The 20,848-nt window shown below is 44.1% G+C and overlaps 3 protein-coding genes across 4 annotated transcripts in view; 1 reads left to right on the forward strand and 2 right to left on the reverse strand.

Annotated features, from left to right (window-relative positions):
- Window positions 1-14,065, reverse strand: part of LOC118777357 (kelch-like protein diablo) — a 48,855-nt gene extending 34,790 nt beyond the window's left edge. For both annotated transcript variants that reach the window (XM_036528184.1, XM_036528183.1), the window contains exons 1-2: window positions 13,992-14,065; window positions 13,828-13,890 (exon numbers count right to left, since the gene is read on the reverse strand). The gene's annotated coding sequence lies outside the window, so the exon portion shown is untranslated. The remainder of the gene's footprint in view (window positions 1-13,827; window positions 13,891-13,991) is intronic.
- Window positions 1,332-2,701, forward strand: LOC118777594 (putative UDP-GlcNAc:betaGal beta-1,3-N-acetylglucosaminyltransferase LOC100288842). Its single transcript, XM_036528691.1, has 2 exons — window positions 1,332-1,337; window positions 1,598-2,701. Exons 1-2 carry the CDS (start codon window positions 1,332-1,334, stop codon window positions 2,699-2,701), a joined length of 1,110 nt encoding a protein of 369 aa, XP_036384584.1.
- A 1,405-nt stretch (window positions 14,066-15,470) lies between the features above and the next one.
- Window positions 15,471-20,469, reverse strand: psmd5 (proteasome 26S subunit, non-ATPase 5). The gene is made up of 10 exons (XM_036529602.1): window positions 20,296-20,469; window positions 19,648-19,792; window positions 19,407-19,520; window positions 19,099-19,227; window positions 18,715-18,824; window positions 18,280-18,422; window positions 17,799-17,990; window positions 17,246-17,355; window positions 16,290-16,430; window positions 15,471-15,943 (listed from the first exon to the last, which is right to left on the reverse strand). The coding sequence occupies exons 1-10, from the start codon at window positions 20,466-20,468 to the stop codon at window positions 15,686-15,688; spliced, it is 1,515 nt and encodes a 504-aa protein (XP_036385495.1). The 5' UTR covers window position 20,469; the 3' UTR covers window positions 15,471-15,685.
- Window positions 20,470-20,848: the final 379 nt, after the last annotated feature.

Genomic DNA, 20,848 nt, shown 5'->3' on the forward strand with positions numbered 1-20,848 from the left:
CCTTGAGCATTGTTTCATAGTAAGGGAACAAAGAGTGCCATTATTGCGATGACACATAAGCGCTCGCTGTTGAGTCAAGCACAACTGGGAAAAATAACAAAAGCGTTTGCTCCTGCCTTGACTCCTTACATTCTGCATGCCTCATTGTAATCCCTGCACATAGCAGACTGTCACATGCATCACTGACAGCAGCTGCTGCTGACCTGATCTTGCTTGCATCATTGCTGACAGGTGGAATAACTACTAGCCACGCACCCACTTGTAGGCTAATAGAAGCAAGACATACAATGACTGTTGATTTCTCCACATTGACAGCAGTAACTTCAAAACTGATTTCTCAGTCACAGTCTGACAGCCTAATTACTGACTTTTTACTTACAGTACCTACAGAATAATTCCTGACTCCCCACACCTCCACCTCCTGTCATTCATCAGCATTGACCATTAACTACAAAGTATTACAAAGTATCATTTTGCCACTCTTTGCCTCTCAAATTGAAGAGAAACTGAGAAAGTGAGAAACTGGCTCTGTTTCACACTCCATTAGATCATGCTGGTACATGGGATGGTACATACTTCCAGGAGATGAATTGATTCACCATGTTGGGATAATGCCCACAGTGTTTTTAATCTGACTTCACTAATCTGGCCATCACTAATGGTGAGCAAACAGACTAAACATCACCCAGTGACTCTGTCTTCAAGTTAAACATTAAAACAGGAGGAGAAATGGCTTTCAGGATAATTTTCCAGCACTGCAGATCTCAGCTAATCCTTGAGGAAAGAAAAAAAATCCATTCATCGTAAGCAAAAGCAAAATGAAGTCTCATTCATCAGTTTGTCATATTGCTTGTGTTGTATTTTTTGGATGATTTGGGTTATCAGCAGGCTTAAAAATTATTTGCTGAAAAATGATCTATATCTGACCGCTAAACTATAGCAATGTAATTATAACCACCAAATAAACTTTTACTTTCTAAGTAGTTCATAGTAGTTTTTCTTTCCTTTTGTTGTCCTGTTGATGTCTCTTTTTTCTGTGGATGGGTCTGGGACCAAGTCTAGCATTTCCATATTAACACTTGTGGAGCCCATCAATATATTAATGTGGTAGGCTATTCTCATTGTCTTTTGCCATCTGAACCGAGGGAAAGGGATAACATTACCAGGCCTGTATCTGGTGACAGGGAAACTGAGGCCAGCTACAGCAATAACACACAATCATTGTTCCACCTTATGCAGGTAGCTTCAGGCTGGTTTGATCAGCAGCACTGCTGTGTGTAAACAGCTTTTGGAAAAGAAAAGCACCACAGAAGCCCATTATATGAGACGTCATGCAGGTAAGCACTGCATAATTCACTTTCCAATAACATAGGACGGTAACTATGGTGTTTAATTGAGAAGCTTCTATGTGTTCTTTATGGGTTGTATTTGCAGAGTATAACCGAGTCTATTTCAATAGTTAGGTGTTATCGAGTATTCTCCTCTTTCTAACAATTCCTCTGTACACTCGTAGAAAAGCATCATGTGTATAAAATTTGTTTCATACACTTGTATGTATGAAACAAATTGCAGGTTCTCATTCGAATCTTTCTTTCAGCTGTCATTCTGTAAGCTGCGCACACACCAGTGGTGCTTTCTGCTCTTCAATGTGCTGTTGTTCCATGCCCTGCTCTTTGGTGCGGACTTCGTGGAAGAGTACCTCCTGCAGCCTTTCCCGGGGACCTACACGGATGTGAAGGTGCTGGAAGTCAGGGAGAGGGCGCGAAAGCTGGACCTGACCATGGCAAGGGCCAACATCTCCCGGCATTACAGTATCAGCAGTGCTGAGGCCTGCTCCGGCCAGGACGTCTTCCTGCTTGTGCTCATCTTCAGCGCCCCCGAGCACACCACCCGCCGGGAGCTCGTCCGCAGCACATGGGCCAACCGCACTCGTGTGCAGGGCTTTGCCATCCAGACGCTGTTCGTGCTGGGCTCCCCCCGCTCCCTCAGTATCCAGACTGCTGTTCTGAGGGAAGCTGAGCTCCATGGTGATATCATCCAGGGGCACACCATTGAGTCACCCGCCAACCTGACCCCAAAGACCATCTTGGCCATGCAGTGGGTGGTGACATACTGCCCTTTCGCACGGTTCATCCTACAGGCTAATGAGACGGCGTTTGTGAACACTTTGGCTCTCGGAGAGTACCTGCTCACACTCCGGCGCCACCCGGAGGACCTGTACCTTGGCCGGGTGGTGCACCAGGAGGCGCCCAACAGGGACCCCAGCAGCCCTCACTTCCTGTCCTCCAGCCAGTACCCCGACAAGTACCTCCCAGACTACTGCATGGGCTCGGCCTTCGTGCTCTCCCAGGACGTGGCGCGGAAGGTGTACGTGGCATCCGTGGAGTTGCTTGCCCCACTGCCCTATGATGTCTTCACGGGGCTCTGTGCCCGCAAGGCAGGCGTGGTGCCCACCCACAGTGCCCGCTTCTCTGGGGGCCGCCACATCCGCTACAACACCTGCTGCTACCGCTTCATCTTCAGCTCAGCCGACGTGGGGGAGGACCAGCTGCCCTCCATCTGGCAGGACCTGCGGGAGGGGAGCAGCTGCACCCTGCTGGAGACCTACTACGGCCTGGTGGCCTGCAAGGCCCTCACGTACCTGGACAAGTTCTCCTTCTTCAGCACGGGCTCCATCAATGACGCCGACTCCCATGGCTAGGGGCATGACTGTCCCACGGGCAGGTAAAGAGTGAGTAGGGTTTAGTGAACCGCTGGTGATGAAACTCAGAGGTAGCCTTTAAAGAATCTCTCTGTTGCATTTCAATGTGGCAATGTGGTCGGAGTTTGTCAGAGTTTGCCATAAAAGGAATACGGAGTTAAGTTGATTACTGGGGAAAAACAAGCAACAGCAATAGAACAGATCATTGTAATAGTTTCAGAGTCTATGTTTAGCTGCTGATGAAACTCCAGAATGTCTTGTTCCATTAAAACATTATCATTTATCACACTGTGACATCTGTCATTTTAAGCATCGGGTCACAGGCATGTTCTGCTGTACTCACATGTCATTTTACACCACTGAGGAAAGAACAACAGGTTTCTCCAACAGTTCCACATGAAGGGAGATCATTGACACCCACTGAATCGATACTACTTGCGCGAAATCAATTTTCCTATGTGTGTGGTAGAGGAGTCTGAGCACATTATTGGGAATGTGGGAACTGTGCTGGCAGAACACATTAATGCAGCTCTGAATCCTATGCATCACGATTGGCATTCCTGCCAGTCTGTGTGAATGGCACGCACCTTGGGGAGCAGTGGTATGATTTACTGTTCCTGACAGCGAGAACAGATTGCATTGCACTACAGACACGAATGAGAAAAAAACGCTCAAAGTGATGGCGAGACAGAGACATCAGGAAATCAAAACAAATCTTATAGTCTGTGATTTCTGTTCCACAGAAGTGTTATTTGTGCCCTCTAGTGGTGCCTGGAAAACTGGAGTGATCTAAGTACTCGAGTTAATGATGAGGTACATGAACTCTACAGACCAGAAACCTAAGACAGGACTAATCAGGCCAAGTGGCTCTAAGGGAATCAAGAGTAATGAGAAAAATTAACATGTGATAATTATTTAAAGTTATATGTTAGAAATAATAGTAATAATAATCATCATCATCATCATGATTGTTCTTTCTTTTTGTACAGAGAAAAATAACGATGCACTCAGCTCAATCCTGCTAATACAGTAAATTTTCACTATGCTAAATGCTTTCATGGATTCTTATTGGGAAATTACCAAACATGTTTCATTTATACTACATCTCTCCTCCAAAAGCAGTCTATCATAGCTTCTCACAGCATCCACAGTGATGGCTGGAATCTATGTTAAGCTGCTCCTTATCAAAAGTCAAAGTCAAAGTCAACTTTATTGTCAATTCTCCAATATGCACAGGACATACGGAGGGACAAGAACAAGAATTGCTACAAATGACACATATTTACAGCAAGGGCATCCAGGCACATTGTAGGTTTATAAATATGAAGAATAAATATAAAAAATATAAATATAACTACATATTCCACAGGAATACGATGTAGACTGTTTATATAAGTAAAGTGACTGTGCAAATCTGTGTGAGTGTGTGTGTGATGATTAATGTTGGGAGTAAGGATGGGTGGAGAATAGTCCAGGCTTCAGTATGGGGGGGGGGGGTTCAAAGCTCAGTCCTGTGTTGGAGCAGATGGCTGAGGGAGGGAAGAGAGTTCAACTTCCTAACAGCCTGGTGGATGAAGCTGTCCCTCAACCTTGAGGTACGGGCCTGGAGGCTTCTGAATCTCCTCCCCGTGTGCGAAGGATGAGTGGGGTCGGCAGCAATGCTCTGTGCTTTACGCGCTAGGCGTTTGTCGTAGATGTCCAGGGGGGAGGGGAGTGAGGCACCAGAGATCTTTTCTGCTGCATCCACTATGCGCTGCAGGGTTCTCCTGTTGGCGGTGGTGCAGCTCCCAAACCACACAGTGATGCAGTTGGTAAGGATGCTCTCAATGGTGCCTCGGTAGAAGGAGCACATGATGGGAACTGGGGCTCTGGCTCTCCTCAGTTTGCGGAGGAAGTAGAGGCGTTGCTGAGCTTTCTTGGCCAGTGATGTGGTGTTGTTTGACCAGGAGAGGTCTTCTGTTATGTGCACACCCAGAAACTTGGTGCTACTCACCCTCTCCACAGCTGCACCATTGATGGTCAAAGGACGATGCTGGGTGTGCTCTCTCCTGAAATCGACGACCATCTCCTTTGTTTTCATCACATTCAGGGAGAGATTGTTGTCACCGCACCACTTGGCAAGTTGGCTCACCTCTGTCCTGTAGTTAGCCTCGTCTTTGTTGGTGATGAGGCCCACCACAGTTGTGTCATCCGCAAATTTGATGAAGATGTTGGAGCTGTACTTTGGTGTGCAGTCATGGGTCAGCAGTGTGAAGAGAAGGGGGCTAAGCACACATCCCTGAGGGGCTCCAGTGTTCAGTATGATGTTGCTGGATGTGTGGTTGCCAACCCGAACTGCCTGTGGTCTTCCAGTGAGGAAGTCCAGTAACCAGTTGCATAGGGAAGTGTTAAGGCCCAGATGATCCAGTTTCTGAATTAACTGCATGGGGATGATTGTGTTGAATGCTGAGCTGAAGTCTATGAACAGCATTCTCACATATGAGTCCTTCTTTTCCAGATGGGTGAGGGCTGAGTGTATAGCAGTGGAGATCGCGTCGTCTGTCGACCGGTTGGCTCGATATGCAAACTGGAATGGGTCCAGGGAGGGAGGGAGGATGGATTTGATGTGCTGCATGACTAGCCGTTCGAAGCACTTCATTAAGATGGGCGTCAGTGCAACAGGGCGGTAGTCATTGAAGCTGGATGGAGATGGCTTCTTTGGCACAGGTATTATTGATGTCTGGGTAAATATGTCTGTATTTATGACAAATGTAGGGCCGACGCCAAGGTCAACCTGACCTCAGGAAATGGAGGAGGCCAGCTCTTTAAGCTTAAACTGAGGCTGTGAAAATACCATTCTCATAATAATATTATGCATTTTTAGAGTGGTTTTCAAGGATCTCAAAGCTATTTAGAGTCACCTTAACCATCACTAATGTTTAGCACCTTCCCGAGGGATGCTCAGCAGCAATCTTGCACAGGAATGTTCAGTACATATTATCTAAGCTCCACAGGCTAGGATTTCTTAACCAATAAAACAAGGGTATGGTTACACAGCCAAACTGAGGGAGTCAGGTAATACCAGTCAACTCCCCTATTCATTAAAACAGGTGAGTAACCTCAGTGAATGATAATCTCAGTTTAATATCTCACCTGAATGCACACATACAGCACAACCTTCCCATCACTGCACTGGACTTTTTATCCACTTAGTCCAGAGAGAAGAGTGTCCCTACAAAGGATAGTGGACACTGTCATTGAACCGAACAAGTGATATTAATTTCAACAAACTATTTGCAGCCAGTATATTGTTTGGGTACTGGCTAGATAAAAATGCCTGGATATATTCAATTATTCTGGCAAGATCTCTTCTAAAAATGACTTAATACACTGAATGAGTCAGAGATTAAATCAACATTATACATTATACAGTGAAGCTGAATAATGAACATTGACATTCAGGGTGTAAAAGACAGGCTCCTTCAAGGTGACTGAAAAGGTCTTTATGTAATTCAGCGTTGGGAAAAGTGACAGTGATAGTTCTTCACCTTCCTCGGTTCAGTGACAGAGCTGAAGTTAAGCATCAGCAGCAACCGCAGACAATCCTGCTGGACAAAACTTCGGGAGGCAGCGGCGTGGCAGGGTGTACCACTGCGGCACGGCTGAATGGAGCAGATGGGTCACCAAGGGAACCGCTAAATACCGTAGTATTTAGTATACCGTAAATACTGCAGTAAATAAGTTCAGGAGAACTGGGGAGCAAGTGAGGAATGCTCCCTCTGTGCCCAGCTCAGAATGCATGGCCAATCGAATCACTCTCTCCTGGACTGGGACATGGGGCTGCACTGGGGCACTGCCAGGTGAGCTGGGGGTGTGAGATAACAAGTAAGGGGGGCTGGAAGGAAAATGAGAGATGATGGCACAGATGAAAGTAATGGAAGCACTGGGAAATAATCCCAGATATATAGATAACATTTTGGAAAAGCAAAACAATTATAACCGATGTAAGTCGCTCTGAATATGAGCATCTTCTAAATGCCAATCATGTAATGTAATGTAAGAAAGTACAACAGCCTAATATCATGCAACTCCATTCTAATTGTGCACCAACTGATAAGCTGATGTGTTCATATGAGTGTTCAGGTGACTTACTTATCCCTTTTCTCAGACTGGTCGTGTAAGTCCACAGAAAGCCGATACAGTGCCTGGGGATCTTATTTCAGTGAGTGAAGTGAACTGCAACACTGTCGGGCCCATTAGAATCCAAACCTGGGATATAAAATTGCTACACCGTGTCACCTGTGACATCTGAGAGATCTCTGTGGCACTCACAGTGCTCATGTCACTGCTTAACCCCTTGGATCCTACAAGATTGATAAATGTTTCTTAAAATTGTCCTCAAAGCAAATGCACTGCAGAATGGTATTTGGTCTCTCTTGATCTCCTATATCTATAATTTTAATAAAGACAACAAAAATCTGAAATAATCAGAAGGGCTGAAACTGACAGCTTGAGAAATAACATTAAAAAGGCCATAAGAAATCAAACACTGAAAACAGTTTTTTTACATTGGGGTGGAGGACTTAAATAAAACACAAAACAATCTGCACAGGGGTATATGTGAATCATTTTGACTTTTGCATTTATCCAAAACTGAAATTTAATTTAGATATGACTGTTTTGCTGGGCTCTAGTTGTAAAAACTGCAGGAGCCACTTGGTGAGCAAGTGAGCCAGTGAAGCACACCACTGTTCCTACAGGCTTCTGCCATTTGCAGCCAAGAAAGCATTTACAGTGTAAATAGTTCTGTTTTATCAATTATTCATGTCACTCCCCTAATCCCTCCAACATCATTACATTATATTCACAAGAATTTATCCTTTAAAACCAAACAATCTCTGCACTTAGGTGGGCCATTCAAAGGTTACCCTACTCCACCTCTTTCTGGGGGTGCTCAAAACTCTACCCACAGCACATTTCCACACAGTTCTGCAGAGCAGCAGAAATGTTTCCAGAGGTATAAATCACATTTCATTACCTGGACATTTTCCTCCAACACCGCTATAAATAATTAATGGATGGAGGGCCTGAGCGTTGTGCTTGGCCTGCTGGGAAATGTTAGACCTCTGAGGTGCTGGCTTTGCGCAGCTCTCTTGCTGGTCTTTGAAGCTGGCTGCACGTCCTGGTTACTCATAAACCACTGTCTCGGTGCGAAGCCTCGGGACACACGATCCCCTCAATGAAGAAAAAGGAAACAGAAGAAAGAAGCTTGAGCAAATTGTAAGCTTTTTGTTGAAGAGTTTGCTGTAGGAGTGGAAAATGTCTCATCTTTCACTTTTTGGGGGGATCTGGGACTGTTTCTGATCCTGAGTCAAGAGCATGTATAATATGTATATGAGCTCTTGCAGAAAAGAAACAAACATGTGCCAAACTTTCAGCATTGCAGAATTTCGAGTTACCTGCCTTACTAAAGGGTGGTGGTATTACTAGTGGTAGTAGTAGTGGTTCTGCCTGAGGTGTGAACCAGAAACCGGCCTATGAATCTAGCTCCTAAACCATGACAGAGTACTACAGTACCACCCCTACAGTGCTGGAAAGTATGTTTCTTCAAATCAGAGGCTGGAGTTACAGAATAGGTGAGTTTTTCTTTTTATGTGTGCTACGGACACATGCAATCAGTCACAGGTGACAAAGGAACACTGGCTATACATCCCCCGTCAGTCAATAAGACAGCATGACTCCAGAGGTCTAAGACAAGTCCAAAAGAAAATTATAGGAGACAAGAACAGACGACACATACAGTCATTTGGAAACTAGAAAGCAAATATTCATAGAAGTTTAATGTGACTTGACTGAAAGTGCACCCTTTTATGAATTGTGCACTGAAACCATGTCATCTTGTAAAAGATCACATGTTCAACAGATACGTCTGCTAAGTACAGTACATGGTGGCTGTCTACACTGCCAGGAAAAAAAAATGTGCGCTAACCGTGTACGGTGCATTTGTTCTTGTCACGGAACTGTAAATGACTGTAAATGCGAGTGAAATGCCATGCCATATCTAAGGTCATGCTTGAATAAGATAGGTGGATGAAAGCAATCTGCTGTAATATGGTAGTGAAAACTAGCAAGCTACACAAATGGGCAGATGCTGTCACTTTTGGCTCACATGCATCTTTCCATAGACCACATCTTAATTCCTGTGTAAAAAGCAATGAAAATCTGTGCCACCTAAACAACTCATAGCTCTGTCTTCTGGCTTGCCAAGAAACATGTGCCCATGCATAATGCAGAAATAAATGAAATGAATCTGTACTGAACCACTCCCCCCCCCCACCCCCCCACCCCCACTGGAGGCCATGTGCAGCAGGGGAAGAGGGGAACATGGTGTCAGTCTGCTTCTTTACCAGTGTGTCTGATTTTAAACCATGCCAGTGACAGCAATGCCAGCAGCCACCTTTCCTTTTGCCACCAGCTGTCAGTGTGCATGCTTACGTATAACAGGTGCTTTTGTGTGTTACAGATTTTTATATACTGTGACTAGTGGCCTCACCAGAAATATGGTTATAAACAAAGATGATTAAGGAATATTCAGTGATAATAAATGCAAGGAATTACATTTAAATAGCACCTACAGTGATGGGTTGGTGAATATATACAGTAGCATCCACCTGGATGATACTCCGGAATGCTCACCACACATCAGTTTATCAGAATTATTTAGTACATTGGGGGATTATTAGATGATCAGACTGATAAAGCCTGAAAGAGAAATTAGGACATTGGTGAACAACTTTGTGTGATGAATACAAATCTTTAGTGACCGCAGTGAGTCAGGACCTCAGTTTAACATCTCATCCAAAAGGCACTGTCTTCTACGACACAGTGTCCCCTTCGCTGTAATGGGGCAGTGGCCATTTTCAGGTCCAAAATGAAGACTGCCCCTACTGGCACAATCACTCACTTTCATTATTATCACTTTCAGCCAGAAGCTAGTTTTCCAAACATGTCTTCCATCCAAGTGCTGCCCAAGCCCAGGCCAGCTTAGCTTCAACCATCATGCCAGAGAAAGTAGCAGGGTGATATGGCTACTATTCTATGCATGGGGTCTCCAGAAGCAGTGGCATTTTTCATACATTAATATTCCCCTTACTGCATCAAATAAAAACCTGTGATAATTCACTGAGTTTGTAGAGTAGTATTTACATTTTAGAAGGAGAAATGTGGATCTGTGGAGGGACATACAATCATTCACACATACAAACATGCAAGCATGCATACACATACACCCTTACATGCACACATATTCTCATAGGGCTTAATGTTACAGTTTTGCCATAATAATTTATTATTACACTAGTCTAGAAAATTTCTTTTAAAAAATTGAATGTCAATACAATTTTCATGGTCATGTAAATGTGTTACAGAATTGAAATGAAATGTTGGATTTGAAATAGCTACAAGTAGAAATTTTTCCATGGAGGCATCTCACAGGAGTTTGATCCTCACTTTGAAGAAGCTTTGGGTTCAGACATATGGAGTTGCTGCGGCTAGGACTTGCTCAGTAATTACTTCGGGAAAGCCAGAGGATAATCCCATTTTACCGAATGCCTGCACTTTTCACATTTCCACCTCAAGGAACATTGCTACAGCAGAGACCTTGATTGATATGGATTTTTTCATAGAAATGAAGATTCTGAGACTGAGCTGGTGCTGAAGTGACAAAGAAGGTTAATGAAAACAACCTTTTTGCCTTTATCCTCTAGATTTTTGATCTGAGATTAATTAGAGATGAAACTGAGGGGAATGAATTCTCCTTTGAAATGAATGTGCACTATGATGCAGTTTCTCTGGCTCATTAACTGCAACTCATTGAAGCTGGTGTGATTCAGACTCGGTCCTCAAACACACACACACACACACACACACACACACACACACACACACACACACACACACACACACACACACACACACACACACACACACACACAGAGTCAGACAGACTGACAGACACACACTTCCAAGAAAAGTAAAGACAGCACAGAGAAAAATCATTCCAAGTCCTTGAGGGCCAGAGTTCTGCACTCACCCCCTCAATTAGCAGCTGTTTTTTTACCTAAGACACCTGGCAAGCTGGCTCCCTGTCGGAGAACCGATTTCGAGGAACTGTTCATCGTTGGCATCGTTGTGCCAGAATGAGAAAGCAGCAGAGCCTGCTGCTCTTGAGGCTTGAATGGAGCAGAGGTGTGGAATGAGCCCTGTGGAGCTCTGCTAGCTACCACAGCATCATGCAAATTCTCACAGGAACACCACCTCTCATCACATGGGTGCTTCTTCTGACATATTACCAGCCAGTTCAGTAGATTTGTGGATATATTACCCACTGTGACAGGTGACAGAGTGACAGGTTTGGTTAATGGCTCAATTTGTTTGCGTGGGTGTGCATGACTGGCTGTTTGACAGAGTTCACCAAGTTCTGTGAAAATTCAAGACACCCCAGAGATTGGAACATTGTCTGTATTATGACTGCATGCAAATAAAATTATCCACTTTGTGGGAGTATTAGATTGATGTGCGAGCTCCATTTCCACAAAATTTGAGATCCTGTCAGGTTCGGTAGCTCGGATCCGAGCCCATTACCGACTCTAATCTTCCATGAATCCAGATCAAATGTCGTGATTGTGCATTTTGGCCTTCATTCAGCCAGTCAGGAAGAGGCACTGCTGCTGAAAGCTGACAGTAATTCAGCTAATCACTGCCTCAGTATGCACTGAGGAGTCACCATTAAGCCCCTCTGCCCACCTCTGTCTGTGATGAGATGAAAGTACTGAAGCAGATCTGTCACAACACTGAAATAACCTATATGTGGATCCAGCAAACATTACATCTCAAACTACACCTTCTCTGTGATTACAGCTGAGAAATACATTACTGTAAGGCAGCATTAAGGATGTTATAATAAATACTTAAACTGTAGTCCCAGAAACGACACACTGCTACGTTTGCAATATGCCACTTGATACTAATCTAGTTTCTCTTCGAGGTGCAGCAGCATATCATTAAAGAGCAACATCTGTTTTTCCAAGTAGGAGGAAAAAAAAACATGACAAAGGTGAAAATCATTGCCCTAAGTGCAAGCAAAGGCACATAACTCAAAATCATATCCTGAAGGGCTCAGCCATTTGCTGTCTTCTATGTACAGTATATTAAGGACATGTCTTTCAGTTTAGACAAGGTATATCCTAAGATTAAAACCAACTGCATGATAGGTAGTTCAAATACCAGATGAACTTGCCGGAGGAACTGGAATAGGTCAGTGAATTACATTTCTACGGTTAGACTTCAAGGTTCACACCACCATTGAGATTTATTAATACATTATCTGCCAAGAACAGTGTCCGCTGCAGTAAAATACTCACCTGTAGGTGAAGAATAATCATGTCTGTCTCCCAGGATTTCATACTCTGCAATTCAGAGAGAGCAGACCAAGCAGAAAGTGCTCATGGAAACTGACCCGGACATCCAGACTGGGAACACGTTAACGGCACCCTAAACAACCTACTGCACAGACAGGTAGCAGTAGCAAGATAATCAAGACCTAACTGGACCCCTGAGCTGATAACTCTAAGACCAGCCAACCCAAAGATCACAAAGAATGCTTCCGGAACACCTTCCATGTGAAGATCAGAAGTTAAAAGAGGATCTGAACCAGCTGAGAACCATCAGAAAGTCAAAAGGAAAAGCAACTGCCCCTGGAGTCAAACTAAACAGCTTGTTATTTGTTGCACCCAATGTCCAATCTATGTGTGGCCTACAGCACTAAGAGAAACTGACTACGCCACTCTCAATTATAAGGGAGAGAGAGCCCTAACACTCAAGGTTTCGGTCCCCCAACAAATTCTTTACCAATATAAATAGATGAGCACAACTACTTTCATCGAGACTTATTTATTTCAGGCAGCTTAGCAAAATCATAAAAAATAAAGAAAACAAGACCAAGAACACAATAACCCAATTTTACCAAAGGGCTATAGGAATGACGCACCGTATTCACAGGGCAAAGCGCACTACCAGCAACGGGCAAAGCCCAATAAGTTAGGCAGGATAGTAACTAATAAACATTTCATCTGCTCAGTCTTCAGGGCAAATTAGTCATACTTATTGTGCAAATAATGACACCGGATAAAAAGTTATTAAATAACAATGAATATTGCACAACAGTAGGAACCATGAGTCCGTCACTGGCTACACACTAAATAAATAAGACACCATGGATCACAAACAAGGATACAATACAAATACCATTAAATGACCAGAAAATTTGGACTGTGCAAATTGCAAGCAAAACCTTGAATTCACCCAAGGGATAGCATTCAAACAATAGTATAGGTGTAACTTATAGATCAATTCTCCACTCCAGCCAACAGAGCACACTACACAGCAAAGTGAGTCCTGAAAATCAATAAAGAAAATAAAGAATAAAAAAAAGGGGAAACAAACACAAAACAAAAGATATCGTCACACAAAGAAAAACGTGACAAACCAATATCAAAATCCACCACACACGCACGCAGGCACACACACACGTGATCTAATTGTACTACAAAGATAATACTGTGGCTGGCTAGCAGAGAAGAACTACAACTTATACCGCAGTTAAGGATTGCACTTTGCCCATATGGCCACTGGCTATTGCCGATTATATTGCACCGCCTGGAAAAATAAATATTAAATAAAAGTATTGCACTGGCCCGATACCATACACTGCTACCGCAATCCCACACGGCTGTGTTTCCTACGCAAGCAGTACCGCGTTGGCATAAATACTAGCTCTCAAGGCCTGCCCTGTACCAGGAACAACTATTGTGCGCCAATATGAGACAAACATGGAGGAAAAAATAAAAAAAAACGAAAGAAAACCAAACAAATATGACAAAAACTCGGCTATGGGAAAAACAGTGGTGCCCCCCTCTACGTCGTACAACGCCGAGCAACGACCTGGAAGTTCCTGAGAGTGGTAACAGGAAAGTTGTTGTTAGCATGCAACATCGTGGCTAGATGTACGTAAACATAATATACATGAGGATTAGCCACACTCAGAGGCGAATGCCCTATGGCACCAACAAAAGAAAAGGCAACATTACCTTCCGTTTGCTCCACTCAGCAAATAATCTCGCCTCGTTGCCAGGCTCACACCACCAACAATACTGTGAGAGAGGTAGACCGAATCAATAACCAATACTATGGCTATACAACCCCACAGCCTACCCTCCCCATTAAAAGCAAAACGGAAAGATTTATCGCCTACCTCCTTCACGTTTTAGTCACAACCCCACCAATGATTCAGGAGAAAAGTCCAAATGCCAGCAATCCAGTGCCCACAGACAAACAGACAGCGTCTCAAAAAATATGCGATACAGACGTGACGTTATATCCGCCAGGTGGCCACCAATTAACCTATCCCTGATCCCGCTGGGTTCCAAAGCCTGCCAACAGATTGTACCGGGGCAAAGGGGAGGAAATGGCTATCGTGTCAACATAAAAGGCTCTTAATGCTCCGATCGGCTACATATGGAAATCCATTAGTTTCTGTTGTTGTGTTATTTTGTGGCATATAGCAATAGGGAATTCCTTATCAATTCTTAGCTTCAACATCTACTACAACATAAGACATCTCAAGATTAACTCCATGAGGAATCTCAGAGGCAACAGAGCTGAAAATGTCAGATCAGGAGGACAAATCTAAAGAGCAGGCCTCAGGAAGGCTGGAAGACCTGACTGCGGTATAAAAAATGTGCTGGCAGGAGCCTTGGTCTGGACACCAGCCTACACAAACAGCACTGCTGAGCAAACAGGACTGCGGTGGAACTGTGTTGGAATCCTTGACAGGACTGAATATGGAACATAAATCCAGAGTTCCAGACACCTGAGCTATGTGAGTTTAGCCTCCCCATGGGCCAAGATGATGCCTTGCACGTTGTCTCAGAGTGCTATTAGCGTGGAAGTGTGGCCGTGCCTGGTGTTTTAACGTGGTGGTGTTGAGGAGAGAGCACACTGCAAAGGGGAATGCCGACTGTTTTGTGCTGAGCAGCTGTGTGGAGTGGGGTTTGAGACTGGGAGAGACTGGCCCGACCTGGTGATCGGAAAACCGAGCATCAACACACAGAGCAGCCAATGGGTTCCACAGACTCCAACCCCAGCCTAACCCCTTAGATTAGGCCGTGATCAGATGACAGCACTCTTCCTGGAACATCTGAGCAGCAGTATAGAGTCTTTGGCACTGCTGAATGACCTGAAACCAAGACATGCCAGACTGGGATTCCCAATCCACTAGGCTTGATGAGGGCTTAGCCACCAACTGAAATTTCTCTGTAAAGCACCTCTTTCCTTTGGGCCATTTTATGCACATCTACCTTCAGGATCGCTAAGGGCTCATCTGTTCTGATCAAGATGCAGAGAACACCTGAGCATGTTCCCTCATTCCACAGTGGACATACAGGGAAACTACACCTGCAGATGAATGTGTGCTACAGTATTCAATTGAATATTCTCTGAACCCTAAACTCTCAGCTCATATTGTAAGTGCTTCGCACACCAGCTTACTGTATACCTACGGTATCCATCAGAGCTCAGGCTGCTCTTTCTGTAACTGCACAGGTTCTGACGAAAGTGTTTAATAAACAATCCTCAGTGGAGGGTGTGGGAGACATACACATTTACAGAATGTTAAGCAATCCAGTTGAGCTGCAGACCAAGAAACCATTCGTCACATCAAAAAAGATCTCACAATAAAAAATGGACAACTGCCACAATCAATATGGGCCTTTGTTAACACTCAGTCTGGTTCCTCTTTAATAAGCACACATCAGACCGAATACAAAACATTAGTGCATTGAACATCGTTATGAAAAAAATGAAATTAAGAGCTTCTTGTATTTGACAAAAAAACCCTTCCTTAACAACAGTGAGGGAAGCACATCCTTTGGGTCTTGACCTTAGGCTTCACTCGGCACCCTCCACCGTGACCGTTGACACGGCGGTCACGTAGTACGGTCCCTCCCGCATGTAAGTCCGCAGGCTCAGGTAGCGCTGGTTCCCGAAGATCTCAGCAGTGGAGGCAGAGTTGACGAGGGCCTTAACCAGTTCGAATTTGGCATCTTTCAACTCTTTGCTTGGTCCTGTCGAGCGGTCAACGATAAACTCCACAAAACCTGGAGTGGCTACCATCAGTTTCTGACCCCATGGTTGGCAAGCAATGGCCTTTAACAGGAGGGAAAACACACCCATGGCAATTGTTATTGGTTTCTGTTCAGCTAAAAGTGCTTATTTCCAATGAGAAACTCTTTAAATAAATTGCACTTTCATGATACCCACAGCCAATAAAAACAACCTAATTAAACTGGTGGGCATGGATAATATGGAGCTGTTACAATCTCTCTGAAGACGATAGCTTTTTGTGAAAAGATCTCTCATTAGGTAACAATATGTGAGTTATGAAGGTACTCATACAAGTGAAGAGTGACCCATGTATTGCATGTCAGATACGTCACACAGGTACTCGCTCTGAGGGTCATGTTTGCATGGTGAAAGAATGTTAAGTACTCACAGTTAAGACACGTAGGGCCCCACAGTGCAGCTCAGGGAAGGGCTGGGTGCTGATGCTGCGAAACATCTCCATAGGCTGGCTAGACAGCGACCCAAACCAGTACTCCAGGAGGCCCAGGAGGTCCTCTGTCTGCTGCTCCGCCTGCTCACAGCACAGATGTGTCAGTCACCATGGTCATGTATCATTCACAATAGCTGGGTCAGTCACCATTGTAATGTACCATTCATGACAGCTGTGTCAGTCACCATGGTAATGTACCAGTCACCACACCCGTGTCAGTCTCCATGACCATGTACCAATCAGCACAGCTGTGACAGTACCAGAAGCACAAAAATAATAAGGGCAATGGGCAATTGTTTTATCCTCAGATCTATTTTACACAGACTCCTGCCCAACATGAAAGCAGCATCAATTACCTGAAGAATGGGTGCAGCCTAAATACTCAGAGATGTTTAAAATGTTTAAAATTGAAAATGCAAAAATGAGGCTTCAAATCTGTAAATTCTACCTACTCACTGACCAATGGATGATATATAACTTACAACATTTCCCTACAGCAGTGGCTGGAAGATTCTGCCACTTACTGTGTCAGCCATAACGATGTAAAAGTGAAAAACACAATTCAAAAATCAAACCCTCTGCAAAATATCCATCTCCTCTACACAGCAGATATCCTAAGGTTCTGAATAACACATCAACACCACAAATGCAGAAGATAGGAGCATACTGAATAGTTCACACTGGCTGTTTCACAGGTATAGTGCAAAGCATAACACTACCGTGTCTACCATGTGTAACTTAGAGTCTTACATGGTTCTGTAGCACAGGTTCATGGTTACTAAGGTAATGCACCACAGGTCTCAAGGGTGCACAATCAGTGTCCTGCCTTCAACCCCTATGCTCCAACCACTCCAGCCAATTTTGTGTGAGGCATCTAAAGCTGGGGGCTTTCTCACCGGGAGAGTGAGGAGCATGGTGATGGCCTCCAGGCAGCGCACTCTCAGCTCAGTTGGTGCGTTCCTAGCCAACTGGCTCATCCGTTTCAGCACTCCCTGGAACTTCTCACCTGGGGACACATACAAACAGGGACGCAGGGGCGATGTGTCACCAATCTCACCTGCAAGGCTAAGCTTGCCCTTCCTTATTCTGTGCCAGTACATCTCCTAATTCAGATTCACTGCTCCCATATGTCACTCAACTTACAACATATTTTTGGAACTGAAATTTAGGAGGAGCGGATAGGGTCCTTTGTGTGCACAAAACACCAGCAAGGTAAGGTCTAACAATGTGAACAAACTGTTTTACGCTAGAACACAAGCACTGCAAACATGCAATATAAAATCAAAGTCAATATTCTACTACCAGAAAATGTGTTCTCATGAAGTGCTTTTCCCTGCAGGCTCATGACAAGACTCATATCCCACACAGCCATGGGTCTCAACTCCCATTAACCCTTCATCTTAAACACACATCACCCTCAGGACGACACTATCAGCACTGCATCCTAACCTGTCTTCTGCAGGACTTGTTTCCCTTCCACAGAGGAGCCCAGGACTCCCAAGGTGTCTAGTGCCACACCCATCATCACAGGATCCTGCTCCATCGCCATGTGGAACACCTTCTGGAGGAAGGCCGGATAGCACTCACAAATCTGCTGAGGGCTGTCCATGATAGCCAGGTTCCCAAAGAACTTAACCAGCCCTGGCAGAACCAAAGATCACCAAGGTCAGACACAGACAAAACCAGAAACAGACAGAGCTACAACAAACCAGAGGTTGCGGAGGGAGGCTCCAACATAGCAAATTTCTCTCATTCACAAAAAGACACCACAATGACCATCCTGTCATCCCTGTGTCATTATGGGAAGTGAAAGAGTTCACTGCACCACAGGTAAGCTGTTATCAGTTTGCCTTCTCCTCAGCCCAATAATGACTGGTCATTCCCTGTGTGTATTCAGTCTGTCAGTGCAATCTGGCATAAGCCTCCTCACCAGGCAGGTAAAAACTGGAGAAGGGGTCAGACTCTGCCCCAACGATCATGTTGGAGATCTTGTCCATGATGCCTTGCTGAGCCAGGTACTGCCTCCCATGTTGACTGTGTGCAAGTGTTGTCACCATCTCAATTGCTGTGGCTCTGAGGGAGGCAGAAAAGCATTCACACCACCCACGCTCACCACGAAAAGGCGAACACATTATCAAACATAATCTACAAGTAAATTAGGCTTGCTCATAGCTCAGGATGAGGGTGTTGCACCACCATAGTCCACTCACACTAATATGAAGGGGTGTATCAGAGGGAACACAGTTGCTTGTTTTCTCTCCATTGTGCTGAGGTTTAGTCTTTCTCTGTGCAGAGTTATGGAGAGGTGCTGGCTGAGATTGAGTGTATGTGTGTTGTGCGAGTGGGTGGACTGCACGGTCGTTACCTAACAAGCACGTCGTCACCAGTCAGCTCCCCCAGCAGCTGGGAAATGAAGTTGCTGTTGGCACAGTAACCAAGGGAGACAGGCGAGACAGAGGAGATGTCTACCACCAGCTGCCAGGCAGGGAGACAGATATAAACGCTTTAACAACCAGAGTGGGAAATGAAATTGAATCAGTCTGGCCCACTGGCAGCCCAAGACTCAGTTTCCTTTAAAGAAAATGTGCAATGCATGATTTGATCACTTCCACTTTTTTTTAACTTGTATTACTGGTACATTGCTACAGATTAAACAGAGATATTACCATTGAATACTTCATCAAATACCCATGATATGTGGTTTTATTGGCTGGATATCACCTTGTGTTAAAAAATGAAAACACTATACCTCATACACTCTGTACCGGACAACGTCATTTGTGGCCATGACATCTTTCAGGTCTTTGAGCAAGTTGCTCTGGAATAATGCATCTAACCCTGCTTTGGTATGACTTAGTTTGGCCAGCGCTTGAATTGCCTGTGAAATAAAGAAAAACAACCAAATTTGATTGGTATCCCTAATTATCAAGCATGAAGAACAATGTAAGGTGCTACAGTGTGGTTGTTCATACCACAGACAGTGACTGTGGCTAGTGTGATTCATGACAAAGGCAGTTACAATTACTGACCATGTGAAAAGGGTCATTGCTACTGTACCTCTTTAGCCACAGACATTTTTTCCAGTGCTATGCAGTGAATAACCTCCTTCAACAGGTCCTGATTGTTGACAATTTCTGTGACAGCCTCACAATGTTCGACAATCCTCCCAATCTGAGGAAAAAATAAAATATAGTCGATTTATAACTAGTACAGCTCCGTGAGAACGTGGATTACGGTTTGCTACTTTGGCTCTTTTAGGTTTTAACCAGTAACAAATTGAAGTTAGTCCAATACTCACTTGAGTCATTGCCAGGATTTTGACCGAGTCGTCAAAATGATTCAGTCCCCCCTGAAGTTCAGCCCTATAGTTCTGGGCCACGTGGAGTGGATCTAGCGCTTGGAGAATGCGACCGAGAATGGCCACACACAGCTCAGTTTGCTCCCTGTGCAAAACGAGATTAAAATATTAGCTAGTGATATGACAGCTTTAAAAGAACGTTTTTACGTGTGTGTAACTAGCTATCGAGTTATCAACCATTTAACGCGTCCGAATGTGTCTCGACAGCCTTTAGTTAAGACATCATACAGTGCTTGCTACCTGCTAACTATTTGTGCAATAGCTATACTATATTGGCTTATAGCTGCATATGTATTTACTATGCAAGTTATTCCACATACCCCTATCGCTCACAATTAAATCAACGGTACCATACTGCAATGGCACTGTAAATTCGCTCAGCTTGACGGTTAGCTGGCTAGCTAGCTAAATTGGCCACAGCAGAATACATAAAGTTTTTTGAATGAAAATGTACTGTTTTACCAATAAACAAAATGAAGCTAAGAAAAAAGGTAATATTTTTGAGAAATATGAATATTAGCCTACTTGTGTTAGCCAGTTATGCGGGACTAGCTTGACTCAGCAGTATCTTGCATGAATAATACAAACCTGTCATTGGTATTTAAAAGCGAAAAAAGAACTTCAAGTCGCAGCCCAGACACGGTCTCACCCAATAAATTCAAGGGTATTGCTAAGACGGCCGTTTTTAAATTTTGTAATTCTTCAATTGGGTCTTCGAGACCTGAAACCTCCGAAAGCAGGCTTTCTATGGAGGCGGCCATGTTGCTCAATGTTTAGATCCCGTAAAACACCGCGACGCTTACCACGTGGAAAAACTGTCAGCGAAACACAGGCAGGGAGATCTACTCAATCTACTGCAAAAACAGGAGAAGCTGCCAAGATGTACAATGTTAGAAACGACAGCTTATTGTTGCTAATTGTTTTGATCGATCCACATTATACAAGACTGTGTATTCGACATTTAACATTTCATACTTTATCTGAACCGCACATCATTTAGAACCATTGAGGAAATATTTTAGTCAAACATTTAGATCCACCAGATCATCCACTATATATACACTCGGGCAAAAAAAAAAAAAAAAGGCCAAGCCCAAAATGGCAAAATATTAAGCTTTTAATGGTCTTAATAACAAATAAC

This window comes from Megalops cyprinoides, chromosome 5 (assembly GCF_013368585.1).
Source record: "Megalops cyprinoides isolate fMegCyp1 chromosome 5, fMegCyp1.pri, whole genome shotgun sequence".
Taxonomy (NCBI): Eukaryota; Metazoa; Chordata; class Actinopteri; order Elopiformes; family Megalopidae; genus Megalops; species Megalops cyprinoides.